This window comes from Varanus komodoensis, unplaced genomic scaffold (genome assembly GCF_004798865.1).
Source record: "Varanus komodoensis strain SLA01 unplaced genomic scaffold, ASM479886v1 scaffold15, whole genome shotgun sequence".
NCBI classification, from domain to species: domain Eukaryota; kingdom Metazoa; phylum Chordata; class Lepidosauria; order Squamata; family Varanidae; genus Varanus; species Varanus komodoensis.
Window position 1 is genome coordinate 26,647,280 of NW_025335440.1, and position 12,691 is coordinate 26,659,970.

Here is a 12,691-nt window from a genome sequence, read left to right on the forward strand (position 1 = left end):
GGCTCCTCCTCGGAGGGCACCGCCAAGCGTTGGCAGTTCCTCCTCCGCTTCCCTGGGCTTGGAAGTCGGGTAAAAGTCGAGGGAAGCGAAGCCTCGGTCTCTTTTTCACTGTTGTGACGGGAGATCGCGGGGCGAAGAGGGACCCGCGCCTACGCCTCAGGAGCCCGCGGCAAACAGGCAAACAGGCCTGGGCGATGAGGTGGGTGGGGGCAAGTCGCCGAGAGGCGCCCCAGCTCAGGCATGGAGGGGTGGGGTGGGGTGGGCGGCGGCCGGCGGGGTGGGCAGGAATCGTGCCCCAAAGTGCGGCAGGGCCGGTGACGACGGCTCTTGAATTCTGCCCGCTGCCTTTCTGATCCCTCCCCGTTAGCCGCCCCCATAGCTGCCTGTGGCTGTGCAGGGCTTCTAACAATAGTAGGTGCCCGGCCCTCCATGGCCGCCGGGGCAAGTGCCTTCTGAGCGAGCAAGCACACGCAGAAGACGCCCGCGCCGTTATGCTCAGCTAGGCAATGCTAGTAGGATTAAAGCAACAGGTCCTTGTTCAGACAAGAGGAGCAATTAGAGTTACTTAAAAACTTCCGTGCACACGCGCACGAGAAGTTTGTGGCACTTCGTTACTCAGCTCTGGAAGACTAGAGGCCTCTTCGCTCTAAAAACTAGAAGTTATGCCAAGGCATATTTGCTGTATTCAGCTCCCATTGCTTGAGCTGAAAAACAAATGATACGGAACGCCTTGTTTGCTTTTGTGTTTACTTTTCCTACCGCACTTAGGAGGTATTATGTGGTGTATAAAGAAGAAATAGTAGCAGTTAAGCTGTCAGGGACAAAGTAATCTCCCAGCATGAGGACATTATGAGTCATTTTCTACCGCTGATTTCGTCAAATGCAGACAAGGCGTTTTATTGGGAATGGTGATGCCATGGGCAGTGATGTAGTGGTAATTTTTTAAGTGTGGGTGCCCATCCTGAACATCCTGATAACTTTGCTTCTAAGGAGAGTCCGGAATTCCAGGCAACTGTATTCTTCAGCAATTCTCTGCTTGAAATGTCCATTCAAGGCCAGGATACTCCAAAGTACATTGCTTCATTTATTAATTAAATTTATACACTAATTACCATTTTTAAAAATTCTCTAAGTATTCGAACAGAGATAGCTCAGTTATATATACTGTGCTAGGGAAAAGTAATCTCCCGCCCACTTACCCAAAGCTAAGGTGGAGGAGGGAATTCTGAGGTTAGACATCAGTGTCCCTGCTATCAAAAAGTGCCAATATACAAACCCTGGCTTCACTTTACCACTGAAGATGGGCAAACATGATGCATCATTAAATCAATAAAAATGAACAGCTCTGGTGACTTTTGGCACAGTAACCTGTTAATAGCAAAGAGAGGGAAGAGAATGGAGGAACAAGTTCTACTAGGAGAAATTATGACATGTACTTTGGAGGAATAATGGTCCTCCAAATAATAGCTGATCTGTGAGTAAAAAAAAATCCAAAATGGGAAGAACTAGAACTGATTAAAATGTCCCCAAAGCTTTCGGATTCTCTAGAGTACTTCATTAACCTAGGAAGTACAAGAGGCAGGAAATGTGAAAGAAACATGTATTAAAAATATGTAAGCAATGCTTTAAAATCTTTTAGGTATAAAACAGTATGATCATTTGTGAGGGGAGAGAGCCATGTGCCTGCTATTCACAGTGATGTTACAGGTACTGGTCAATAAGTTTCTACTGCACCTGTTAACAGTATTGCAGTCATAGACCTGGCTGAACTGAAAAGCAATGTTATCTTAATGCTCAAGTATGATTTTAAAGTCTGGCAAAATGTGAGATCCTCTGGCAAAATGTGAGAGAAGTAGATCCTATCCCCTTGAAGCTTGCACCCTCTTCGCATAACTAAGGGTGCTGTTGATACTTATAAGGCCCAAGACTTGGAAGCTTGAGTATACTATGCATGGTGGGAGGTGTGGTGAATCTCTGTCTCCCCATCCTCATGCTCTGCATTTTTGCTAGATGTACTATTTGGATCATCTAACAGAAGCATTTTGGAGGAGAAGGAAAGGAGACTGGAGAAGCCTCAGGATTCTCTGTATCCTGAATTCCGGAGGCTGCGATCATGCTCAGGGGGTGCAGGGGAGATGGCCAGGATCACGCCCGTCCTCCCTGCCCAAGTGCAACCGCGATCGCACTCCGCACTCGTCTGTGACTGCGATCTCACTCATGCAGGAAACACAGGTGCGATTGCGGTTGTGCTGGGACGGGGGAGATGGCCACGTTCATGCTGGGGGTGTGGGGTGATGACAGCAATCTTCGTTGTTCTTTGTCGCTTTGCTTCAAATTTTTGTGAGTAAAAAAAAAATAGTTGCAGAACAGATTAACCTTATTTACATTGAACCTTATAGGGAAATTTGACTTGGTTCATAACCAGTTTGGGTCGTGACCAGAGTCGTGGAACGGATTAAGTTCATGAGCCAATGTACCACTGAATTCCTGCACAGAAGCATATGTCAGTAATTTAAGTTTTCCAGAAAATTTTGAATGGGAAAAATAGTTACTTGCATTGGAACATTTTTAGGTTTTGTTGGAAAATGTTATAGTGCAAATTAGGGTCATATACCCCTGAAAAAATTATAATGCCCTAAAGTAGGGGTTGGCAACTTGCAGACTTCTAGAAGTTTTGGGCTATATCTCTCATCATCATCCCTTGCCATTGATTATGCTGCCTAGAATTAATGGAAACAGGCCTTTAAAACATATGAAAGATGACTAATTGCCCACCTCTCACCAAGACAAATCTAATTCAGCATGTTTATTTTACTTACATTTTGTAAACAAAGCTAAAAAAAAAGTATTATCCAAGGTCACACAAATATTTGACTTGGAATATTTGAGGGAAAAGTAAGCACAGTTAATGTGATATAAATGTAATGTACTGAAAATTATTAACACAGTAATTAATTTAGCAGCTCAAAGAACTGTGTATAATATGCTGACATTATTCATCTGTTTCAACATTCAACTGTCCCACTGAGCTGGTTGGGGCACTTTTAATTTTGCTATTGTTATTTCAGTTTGACTCAGACTTGCATATATTTCTGTGACATCTGTTCTGTCATGTATTCTCTCACATGCCTATGTAAGATAATCACCTGCAAAACATTGATTACATCTTTGACACAGCCAAGCTTGCCTAATATTGTATTGCAGTTGCCTTTCTTTCATTTTTACTAATGAACTTATGAATTAGCTTTTATTCCATGGGAAAATATAAAGCCCTGGAAAATAAATTTTGTATGTGCCGGAACTAGAATTGAGGTTTGGAGAGGCTAGGGGCTGCCTCAAGAATTCACGGCCTCATGGCCAACAAGTATTTCTGGGTAGACTTTCATTTCTACCTCCAAGCATATCTAACAAGTGAACTTCTGCTGTATTCCATCCAAATATACAGCATTCTTTCTCCACAAAGCTGGACTCAATTTCCCAGGTATGTATCTGTTGACGGTACAGGGGCAATAGTCTTGTGAATGTAAAGGAAGGATCATAGTATTACTGACAGTTAACTTGAGGAGAAAAACTGGTTTGTTTTGCATAGCTGACAAAGGAAGCAATTTACACAGGCTCCAAAAGCTCTGGTCATTGGTAGCTGCCATTCCATATGTTGTTAGATCCCAGTTATGGGAGCATTCTGATTACTGATTTGTTCAAAATCATTAGAATTACAAGCAGTTCTGTTACTGTTTCTCATTATTCTATGACCAGCCAAACACAGAAAAATAATGCTATTTCTCCATTAACAAAACAATAATAATCAGAGTTTCTGTGAATTCCGCAAGTGTCAATGACTAGGTTTACACACATGGAGAGATGGTTAGTAAGTCATAGTGAGTTATTAATCATCCTTTTGTGTGCCACATGATTTCCGTAATTGCCCCTGTTGAACATGGCTTGTTATGGGTGTACTTGCTGAGGATGGGTGGCTGGAGTAGCTGACAAATCAGTCAGAACCCATGACCTGTTTTAGGGTTGCTGGAATCAGGAGGGTGACTGGCCTGATGTGCATATGACAGATAATGTGTTTCTTTTTATGGCTGTCATACATAAAAACAATTTGAAGTATAAGAGAGAAGTAAAATTCATTAATACCAAAAATATGGAATAAAATCAATTACAGGTTTCAGACACTAAAATACTGCTTCCTGTAGATCAACATTATGGAAAACCAAGTGACTGATTCTTCTGAAGAGCGTACATTTCAGTACCAGAGCTCTCTGCCTTCACTGCCAGTTCCTGCTCTTCATGAGTCTTTAAAGAAATACCTTGATTCAGGTATGTCGTTTTGTAATGATCACTTAATAAATTCTAAGGTGGTGGAAGTAACTGATAGAAATGATACTTGCTTTATCTTTATATATGTTAAAAGCTAAAGGTATTTGAGGTTTTGGGACTATGGCAGAGTGGACAACTTGTTGCCTTGCAGACAATGGATGACAGCTGATATTTATTTATGTATTTTATTTACAATATTGTTACCTCATCCTATATAAATGTCCCAGGACAGCTTACAACATAAATAAATCATAACAATAAATACAACAAAAATATATCATCCTTCCCCATCAGCTATGCTAGTTAGGGATGATGGGAGTTCCATTCCTATGTGCATGACTGAACTTTGTGTTTTTATGCCAGTATTTTCGGTTAGCATTATCATTCAGTGTCCTTTCAGTGCAATATGTATAAACATTTTACAAGAAATAAGTTAGCAAACTTTTTCAGCCCAGCATTATTAATCTTCTTCTTAAGGAAGAATTTACAGAGTATACTTTCCTATTGGAATTCTGTTATTTTATTTCTCCAAACAACAATTCAAAAAAGTAGAAATATAAAATATAGTGCTTCACTTTGTTGGACTGCTGTAGTTTTAAAAAATGATTTACTGGCTCTTCTTTTACTAATCACTGGTTCCTCTCTGGGCTTGCTATGATCTTGCCATTTATTTTGAGTTTGCAGTGACTCATGACTTTGTGGGCTAGTTCACTCAGGTATCTGCTTCACATGATTACTAATTTCTTGCCTACTGTGAGCTAATTGCATGATTTGTTGCTGGCTGGTATGAGATACTGGTTTATTTTATGTAAAAATTGTATCACAATTTTTTTAAAAAATCAGAGCTGCTTAAAAAAATATTGTTTCATTTGATTAATCTTTCATAGGGTGTTCACACCTGCAAGCCCTCATTTAATATGATCTGAATGTGCTTGTGTAAACTATCACTATGGTTAATTCAGAGTCTCATTTAAATTTAATGGCCCTACAAACTATCACCTGTAGCAATCTACTTTTTTCTAAAAAGCTTTGAACCATAAATACAGCTTGAAGAAGAAAGTTAACATATTCAAATAATTTTTCTTGAAATAAACCTTTGTGCTTTACAGTGAGACCTTTCCTAAATCAAGAAGAATATCAGAGAACTCAAGACATAGTAAAAAGATTTGAAAATGGAATTGGAAAGGAACTACAGCAAAAACTACTTCAAAGAGCTAAAGTGAAAAGGAATTGGGTATGTTTTTAAGAAAGCCTGAATGTTTCTCCATCCATTTTCATACTGACACTGGATTTCTAACATGTAATAATAGGCAAGAAATAATTCAAGGATTATGTTTTAGAAATATCTAGACTTACCTACCTCATACGTTCATTGTGATGATAAAATGCAGTGGAGAAGAACTATGTAAGCCAGGGGTCTCAGACTCAACTTACCTGGGGGCCGCTGGAAGTAGAGTCTGGGTGAGGCTGGGCCGCACCAAGTATTCCACCCCCGTGGTGGTGGTGGGCCGCTCATCCGGAGGCCGGCCCGGGCGCTGCCAGTGCTTTGAAGGCCGCAGGGCCCCTCCCCCATGCCCCGCCTGTCCCAGCAATTGGCCCGTGGGCCACGAGTTTGAGACCCCTGATGTAAGCTATCTTAGATTCCTTGCAAAAAGAAGAAAGGTTGGATATAAATGTAATGTTTCAATAATTTGGCCCTTACCTATAGTAGTGCATTTCTATTCCCAGTGGAGAATCATCCATGATAGCAGAGACTCCAGGATCATACCCTCTTCTGTGTGGAAACCGAGTGCATGTGTTTACTGATCAGTCACCTGCTCTCTTTGATGAGACTGAGATTAGACTAAATCCAAGTCAGTCCATAATACTTGGATATAGTCTAATTTTAGTCTCACTCAACGCAGTAGCATGAACAGAGTACAGTTTGAACAATGCTTCTACATTCAAACTGCAAACAAAGTGAAAAAAATGTAGTTGCAGCAAAAATGTCATCTATTCTGCATCCAAGTCATCCCTTGCATTTGCAGTGCTTTTTTCCAATTTATTGTTTGGTTATATATGAGGCGTGATCAAAAAATATGGTGAATGTTTAAATTTTAAAAAATTAGAGTAAAAGACACATTGCCATTAATCCCCTTCAAAATGCTCCCCCTCCTTTCGAACACACTTATCCCATCATTCTTGCCACTTTCTGAAGCAAGCACACAGTGCTGCATAGCGTAGTACACTGAGCCGAGTTCTTTCACCTCTCCTCACCTGAACTTGCACAAGACTTTGCGGAGGTGCCACTTGGCTCTGAGGTCGGGAGGGAGATGGAGAAGTGGGATGCGTGCCGGCGCAAGGTCCCAGTTGGGTTGCAGTGGCAACTATAGGCAGCTCCTGGTCACACTGCACTTGAGGGAGCACCATTTCCCCCTCCATTAGAGGGAGGAGAGGAAGGAGGCTCTCCTTGCCACGTTCTGACTCTGCGCAGCAGGTCACCAGAGCATCTTCTCTGTCTTTGTGAACAGTGAGCAGGCGGAGTGTGGAGCCACGCTCTCTGCACCCTCCCTGCACGCTCGCATGTTTAGTCCTTTGCTCCTTGTTCCTGAATTGATTCAAAACGTTTACCTTTCATGGTCATTTTGACTCTGGGGACAAGCCAGATGTTGCAGAGTGTCAGATCAGGTAAATAACGTGGATGAGGACACACTGTAATGTTTTTATTTGACATAAATTGCCATTGTAGAAGCGATGTGCATTTTGAATTGATTCAGAATATCGAGGCAGCCATGACAGTGCAACTAAAGACACTCATGAAAGAGGACTTCCAGAACTGCTTCAGAAAGTGGCAAAGAACAACAGGATAGGTGTGTTCGAAGTGCGGGGAAGTATTTTGAGGGGAATTAATGGCAAAGTGTCCTTTATTGTAATTTTTTTTAATTTAAACATTCACTGCATTTTTGACCACCCCTCATATATAACCTCTCCTCACTTTGAACTTAATTCATTTCAGGAGGCCGTATTTGCTGTTCAAGTTTATTGAAATTGGTATTGTTTAGGGTCAAGGAAAGGATTAATTCAGTTTCTAATGGGGAAAATTAATTCAGACTTCAAATGATTCAGACTTTAAATGGCCTCCTGAAATGAATTAAGTTCGAAGTATGATGCACCACTGTAATCATATGCATGTTTACGCTAAACATATTTAAGTACTGCTGTGTTCAGTGGACATAGCAGGACTCATCTCCTAAGTAAATGTGCACAGAATTGCAGCATAAATTGATGCAAAATGAAAGCATCATCTTCATTAGATTGTGGAGCCAGCTATAAGGAGCCAAAGTAATTTCAGTCTGATCAAGTATAGGCTATCTGGCTGTAATTCAAGTCCTACATTAAAAATCCATTTTATGCAAATCTTTAAAGTGGAGTATTGCTGTCTGGTATTTTACCTGTTTGAACCATGTTCATACATTTAATATCCAGGAACAAATTCTTCTCATATATTGTTTGAATTATATTATGGAACTGTAGAAGGTGGAGATAGTTTCAAGTGAAGTTTCAATTTTTATGCACAAGAATTTGTAAAGTTCACACTTCTGATATTAAAAACTAGTTTAGACCTGAGATGATCATGCATGTTATATCTCTGCAATTCAGTTTAATTTTGTGGTGAGAGATTGAGAATTGGCAAATATTTTGGAGCACACTGGGTTTCTAATTTTATATTAGGGGCTTTATATTTTCATGCTTGTTTTAGTAATGAAAATTCATACTATATTCATAAAAGATATGCTACCAGTTGGAAATATGATTTCTGATTCAGATTCTCTTTACAAATGTAAGTGTAAAAACAAAAAGAGGGGAAAGAGCAACACACCATTGCTGGATTCTCTATATGAGATAAGTGGCTGATTTTCACATGCAGGAAGTATACCCCTGAGGGTTCAATCTTACACACATTTCGATCGGGGAAAAAGGCCTACAGTTCCCAGCATTCCCCAACTAGCCAGGGAAGTAAATTCTCCAACCAGCCAGGCAAGTAAGCTTCTAAAATATATTTCAAAAAGAAACTTTGATTACTTTCTTCAGGCTCTGATCCAAAGAATTGCTCTTGGAATGCTAGATTTTCAAAACTTACTCTCTCTGACCAGCAAACCACAGTACCAAGTCAGAAAATGCTTTTACAAGTTCCTTTGTTCCAAACGGAGTCCACCATATTTGTCCATCTCTTTTTGGATGTGCCAAAGTACTTCAGATTTCAGCAATGTAGTACTAGTACATATCCAAGAGGCTGTGGGATAGGACACAAATCTAAATAAATAACATAGCTATGCTAAGAACTCCTTACTTTGCTAATTGCTTTTTCTTTTCAGCTGGAGGAATGGTGGCTGAATGTGGCTTATCTTGATGCACGTTTCTCAACACAAATTTATTACAATTTTGGAGGGCCAGGTCCTTACATTGAACATTACTGGCCTCTGAAAGAAGGATCCCAGATAGAAAGAGCATCCATAACCACATGGCTTACCTTGAAATTCTGGGAACTAATCAGAACGTAAGAAAATTTAAAGCACTATGTAGTATTTCTTATAACTATGCACAAATACTGCTCACATTGTGTGCCTAAGTTTATTTATAAATACAGTCCTATTTAATTGTTTGGGATTTCAATTCTATGTCCAGTTACCAGGAAGGAATCCCCAATAAACTTAGTGTGGTTTAATTTTAAGTATAGGATTCAATTGTTAGTAACATATTATGAGAGGAGCACAAACGCCATGAAGTCCAGTTCTCTGACCTAAGGTCAGATTTTTCAAACACAAGATCAGCTTCCTATCCTATAGAGTAAGGCTTGCATACTGAAATAAGTTTCACTGAACACAATGCCACTGTTTTCAAATGAGTATGCATGGGCCCTGGTTATGGTTTGCATAAACGGAAAGAAGAGAGGACACTTTGCTAATTAAAAACACCTGATCCAACTCTTGTACTACACAGAAAGGTAATCCTCCTTCAGAACACTTGCCATTCTTATTAAGGAAAGATATCTTCTCAATATCAGTATAGTAGTCATTTAGACTCTAATTATAACATACTTTTCAATAAAACTGCAAAATCTTACACATTTTCTTGTCTTTATTACAGGGAAAAATTGCCTGTGAATAAATCTGACAATATACCTCTGGACATGAACCAGTTCCAAATGCTGTTTTGCACCTGCAAGATTCCAGGAATTGCCCAAGATTCCATTGTCAATTATTTCAGGACAGGTAAACCAAGAGCCTGACTAGACTGTACAATGGCCAATGTATAGATAAAACACTGAGCAAGTACATTTTAGCTGCATCTTCTATTCACATACCCAGTACCAACTGAGCAGAAATGTATAGGTTTGCTCTGTTTGCTTCTCAGGTTTTGGTATGGTGGTTGAAGTGCCGGACTGGGGACCTGGGCCGTCTGGGTTCTAGTTCCTACTCAGCCTTGAAGCTCATGGGATGATTTTGGGCCAGATTCTCACCCAACAGACTCTTACTCAATCTCACAAGATTGTTGTTGGGAAGATAAATGGAGCTACGCAAGACGCCTTGGATTGATCACAAAAGGAAAAAAAGGCAGGATATAAATGCAAAGCATTTGGAGGACACCATGTTGGAAAAGATTATAATAAATCTTAGGATTGAAGTCATACCAGAAATATTCCAGCTAGTACAGCACAGCCTTATTCTGATTCTGAATGCAGTAGTCAAAGAACTTTCATAAAACATGGAATTAGGATTCATGTTCACAGAGAGACAGTTCCCCTGGAGGACTGAATAGCTTTGACTGGCTCAAATCCTAGATGACTTTTCTGCTTTCGATACTGTAATGCTGAGAGCAAATACTTTGGAGAGAGTCCTGCTGAAATCACTGGGATTTACTTCTGTACAAAATATACCTCGAATGGATATTTCTGTTAGGTGTGGTTTCTCAACATCTATTATCTATCTCAGAAGGCACTTTAGAAGCCAGTCTGGATGATGCATAAACTTAATAGATTTTTGTCTGCCTACCAAGAACAGAAGGCAGAACTAGATGCCCTTTTAAGGCTGCAATTCTAAGCATACATTTCTGAGTAAGGTTCATTGGATGTAGTAGGACTTACTCCTGAGGAAAGATAAATACATTTGAGCTGCAAGACTGCAGCACTGAATTTGGAATAAGTTCTACTGAACTGAATATGATATCTGGGTAAACATTTGATAAAATCCTGCATCTTCATTTGAATTGCTACACTGTGTTTCTGGTTAACCAAGCCCCATAGTCCTTTCTGACTTCCCATTGAAGCTACAGCCTGTTTTATGTGCAAAGGCACACAAAATTCGTTCATTTGTTCTTGGCTTTTCCCTCTAGCTAGTGTGAGCATTTAAACAAACCAAGATGAAAGCAGATTGCCTTCCCTTAATTGCTACTGGTAGCCATTCTAGCAGGCTGTACAGAGAAAGATGAGAGAGAGTGCCCTTCCACCAGTTGAAAGACTCTCCTCCCCAGTTCTCTCCATATTCTTTTTCCTTTGTGTCTTTTTTTAAGATTATAAGTCTTGTTTAATTGATCATATGTAAGGTATTATGGGAGCCTTTTTGGCTGGGAAGTGGCAAACTCATGCTTCTAAATGAATAAGTCAGACTGTGTGCACTAGCAAACCACTTATTCAGAGCAAGATAGTAGTCCCCAGTATCCTGGCTTACCACCATGTGCCTGTGTTGGCAGTTGTTTGAAGAGGTTGTTGCATTGACTTGATTTGTCGCAACACCTTAGCTAGCATTTCAGGATGACTGCGTGGCACCCTGTTTGAAGGACCCATGTTTATATAGTCTTTCTTTTTCTTCCAGAAAGTGAAGGTGAATGCCCAACTCATTTGGTAACTCTGTGTCGAGGTCGAATTTTTGCTTTTGATGCAGTACATGATGGCACTATATTGAGCACACCAGAGCTCATTAGGTATATTTAGAATAAATACAAATTAAGTATTTGTAAGTAAGTTACACATCTTAATTTGTTTTAAAGTACACATTTGGAATTAGCCAACATGTTAACACTTGCATTCTTCATATACCCTTTAGAAATAGTATTTCTGTGTCAGTTGAGGGAATAATTCAGAAGCAGCAATGTTTGTAAGCAGCTTCTGTGCAAAACCCACTGAGGTGAATGGGGAGTGCATATCAGCACCATTTTATGGACTGTACTGAGATACACTTCATACTTTTTTCTCTGTAATTCCCATCTGTTCACTCATTTCTTATGAAAAGTCCAGGTTGCATTTGGTGTCAGATCATTGCATGCCATTGTTTTCTATGTTGCCTTCCCCATCCCACCCCCCAGCCTCTTGGTGGTTTATATTTGGGTGGGGGCAGCTTTTTGCAGCAAAATGTGATTGCAGCACCACCCTGACCAGTGTGGACAAGCAAAGTGATGTTGATACATTTAAGGGTTTACTCTTGCCTTTAAAATTTCCCTCTGTATTGCTCTGTGCGGCATCTGCCCCTTTTATTGCTTCCTGCTCAGTGCACATGGGGAGGGGGTTTAGGAAAATTGTCTCTTAATTAGTCAGCTTCTGCTCTCCATAAGGCAGGCTTTAATTACAATTTTTTCGAGAACATTCAAATAAAGGAAGCTGGTATTTAAATCTCACTTGCTAGTGAAGAGAAATCTGGAGGGGAGAAACCAGAAGGGCCCAGAGCAATTTTCCTGAGTTCACATAAAGCGTGATAGCAGTGAGTCCTCCTGGCAACTGCTACTGCCTGCTCTACCTTGCCCTGAAATGTCCAGGAATATAGTTGGCAGCCTCCAGAAGGGAGTGCCGCATTTGCTTAGGGAGAAACCCGAAAGAAATACCACTGCCACCAGTAACCTCCCTTAAGCCAGGGGAAGACCTTTTTATTTAAAAGTTATTTTAACTGTTAATTTATTATTATTGTATTTATAGATTTTAAAATACATAGCCAAAATGGTACCAGTTTTTAAATTATTAATTGTATCTTTTTATGAATGTTGTGAGCCACCCCGAGACTTTGTTGTGATGGGAGCGGCATAGAAATGTTATAAATAAACAAACATTTTGTTTGCATTTTGTACACGCGTACCAACATGGTCCTATAGACCCATTGTGGATCTAGTGTTGAAAAAGGATAAGGGCATAGTTTTAATTCCACCTTCAGCTTATTGCAATAAACTAATGCTGCTGCAGCACTAAACAGAGGGGGGAAGCATTGTTTTGGTGCTTCCAAATAATGGCGCTTAGTGCTACTATTTAGAAACCTGTGAAAACTCTCCTTTCTTTTCTTCCTTAACAGATTTTAACAGATTTTATGTTATGTCTTAACAGAGGGGGGAAGTGATGGGAAATGGG

At 40.1% G+C, this 12,691-nt stretch overlaps 1 protein-coding gene across 10 annotated transcripts in view; it reads left to right on the plus strand.

Moving 5' to 3' along the window:
• Positions 1 to 11: 11 nt before the first annotated feature.
• The window catches only part of CROT (carnitine O-octanoyltransferase), a 31,752-nt gene continuing 19,072 nt past the window's right edge, over positions 12 to 12,691 (plus strand). For 3 of the 10 annotated variants that reach the window (XM_044424634.1, XM_044424641.1, XM_044424640.1), the window contains exons 1-6: positions 3,446 to 3,481; positions 4,200 to 4,323; positions 5,433 to 5,557; positions 8,679 to 8,860; positions 9,451 to 9,575; positions 11,175 to 11,283. In XM_044424634.1, the coding sequence (XP_044280569.1) occupies positions 4,209 to 4,323; positions 5,433 to 5,557; positions 8,679 to 8,860; positions 9,451 to 9,575; positions 11,175 to 11,283 (656 nt within the window). In that variant the 5' untranslated portion in view covers positions 3,446 to 3,481; positions 4,200 to 4,208. Of the gene's footprint in view, positions 200 to 2,010; positions 2,233 to 3,445; positions 3,482 to 4,168; positions 4,324 to 5,432; positions 5,558 to 8,678; positions 8,861 to 9,450; positions 9,576 to 9,717; positions 9,835 to 11,174; positions 11,284 to 12,691 lie in introns of those variants that run through there. The other 7 variants (XM_044424633.1, XM_044424638.1, XM_044424637.1 and 4 more) reach the window with 7 other exon arrangements.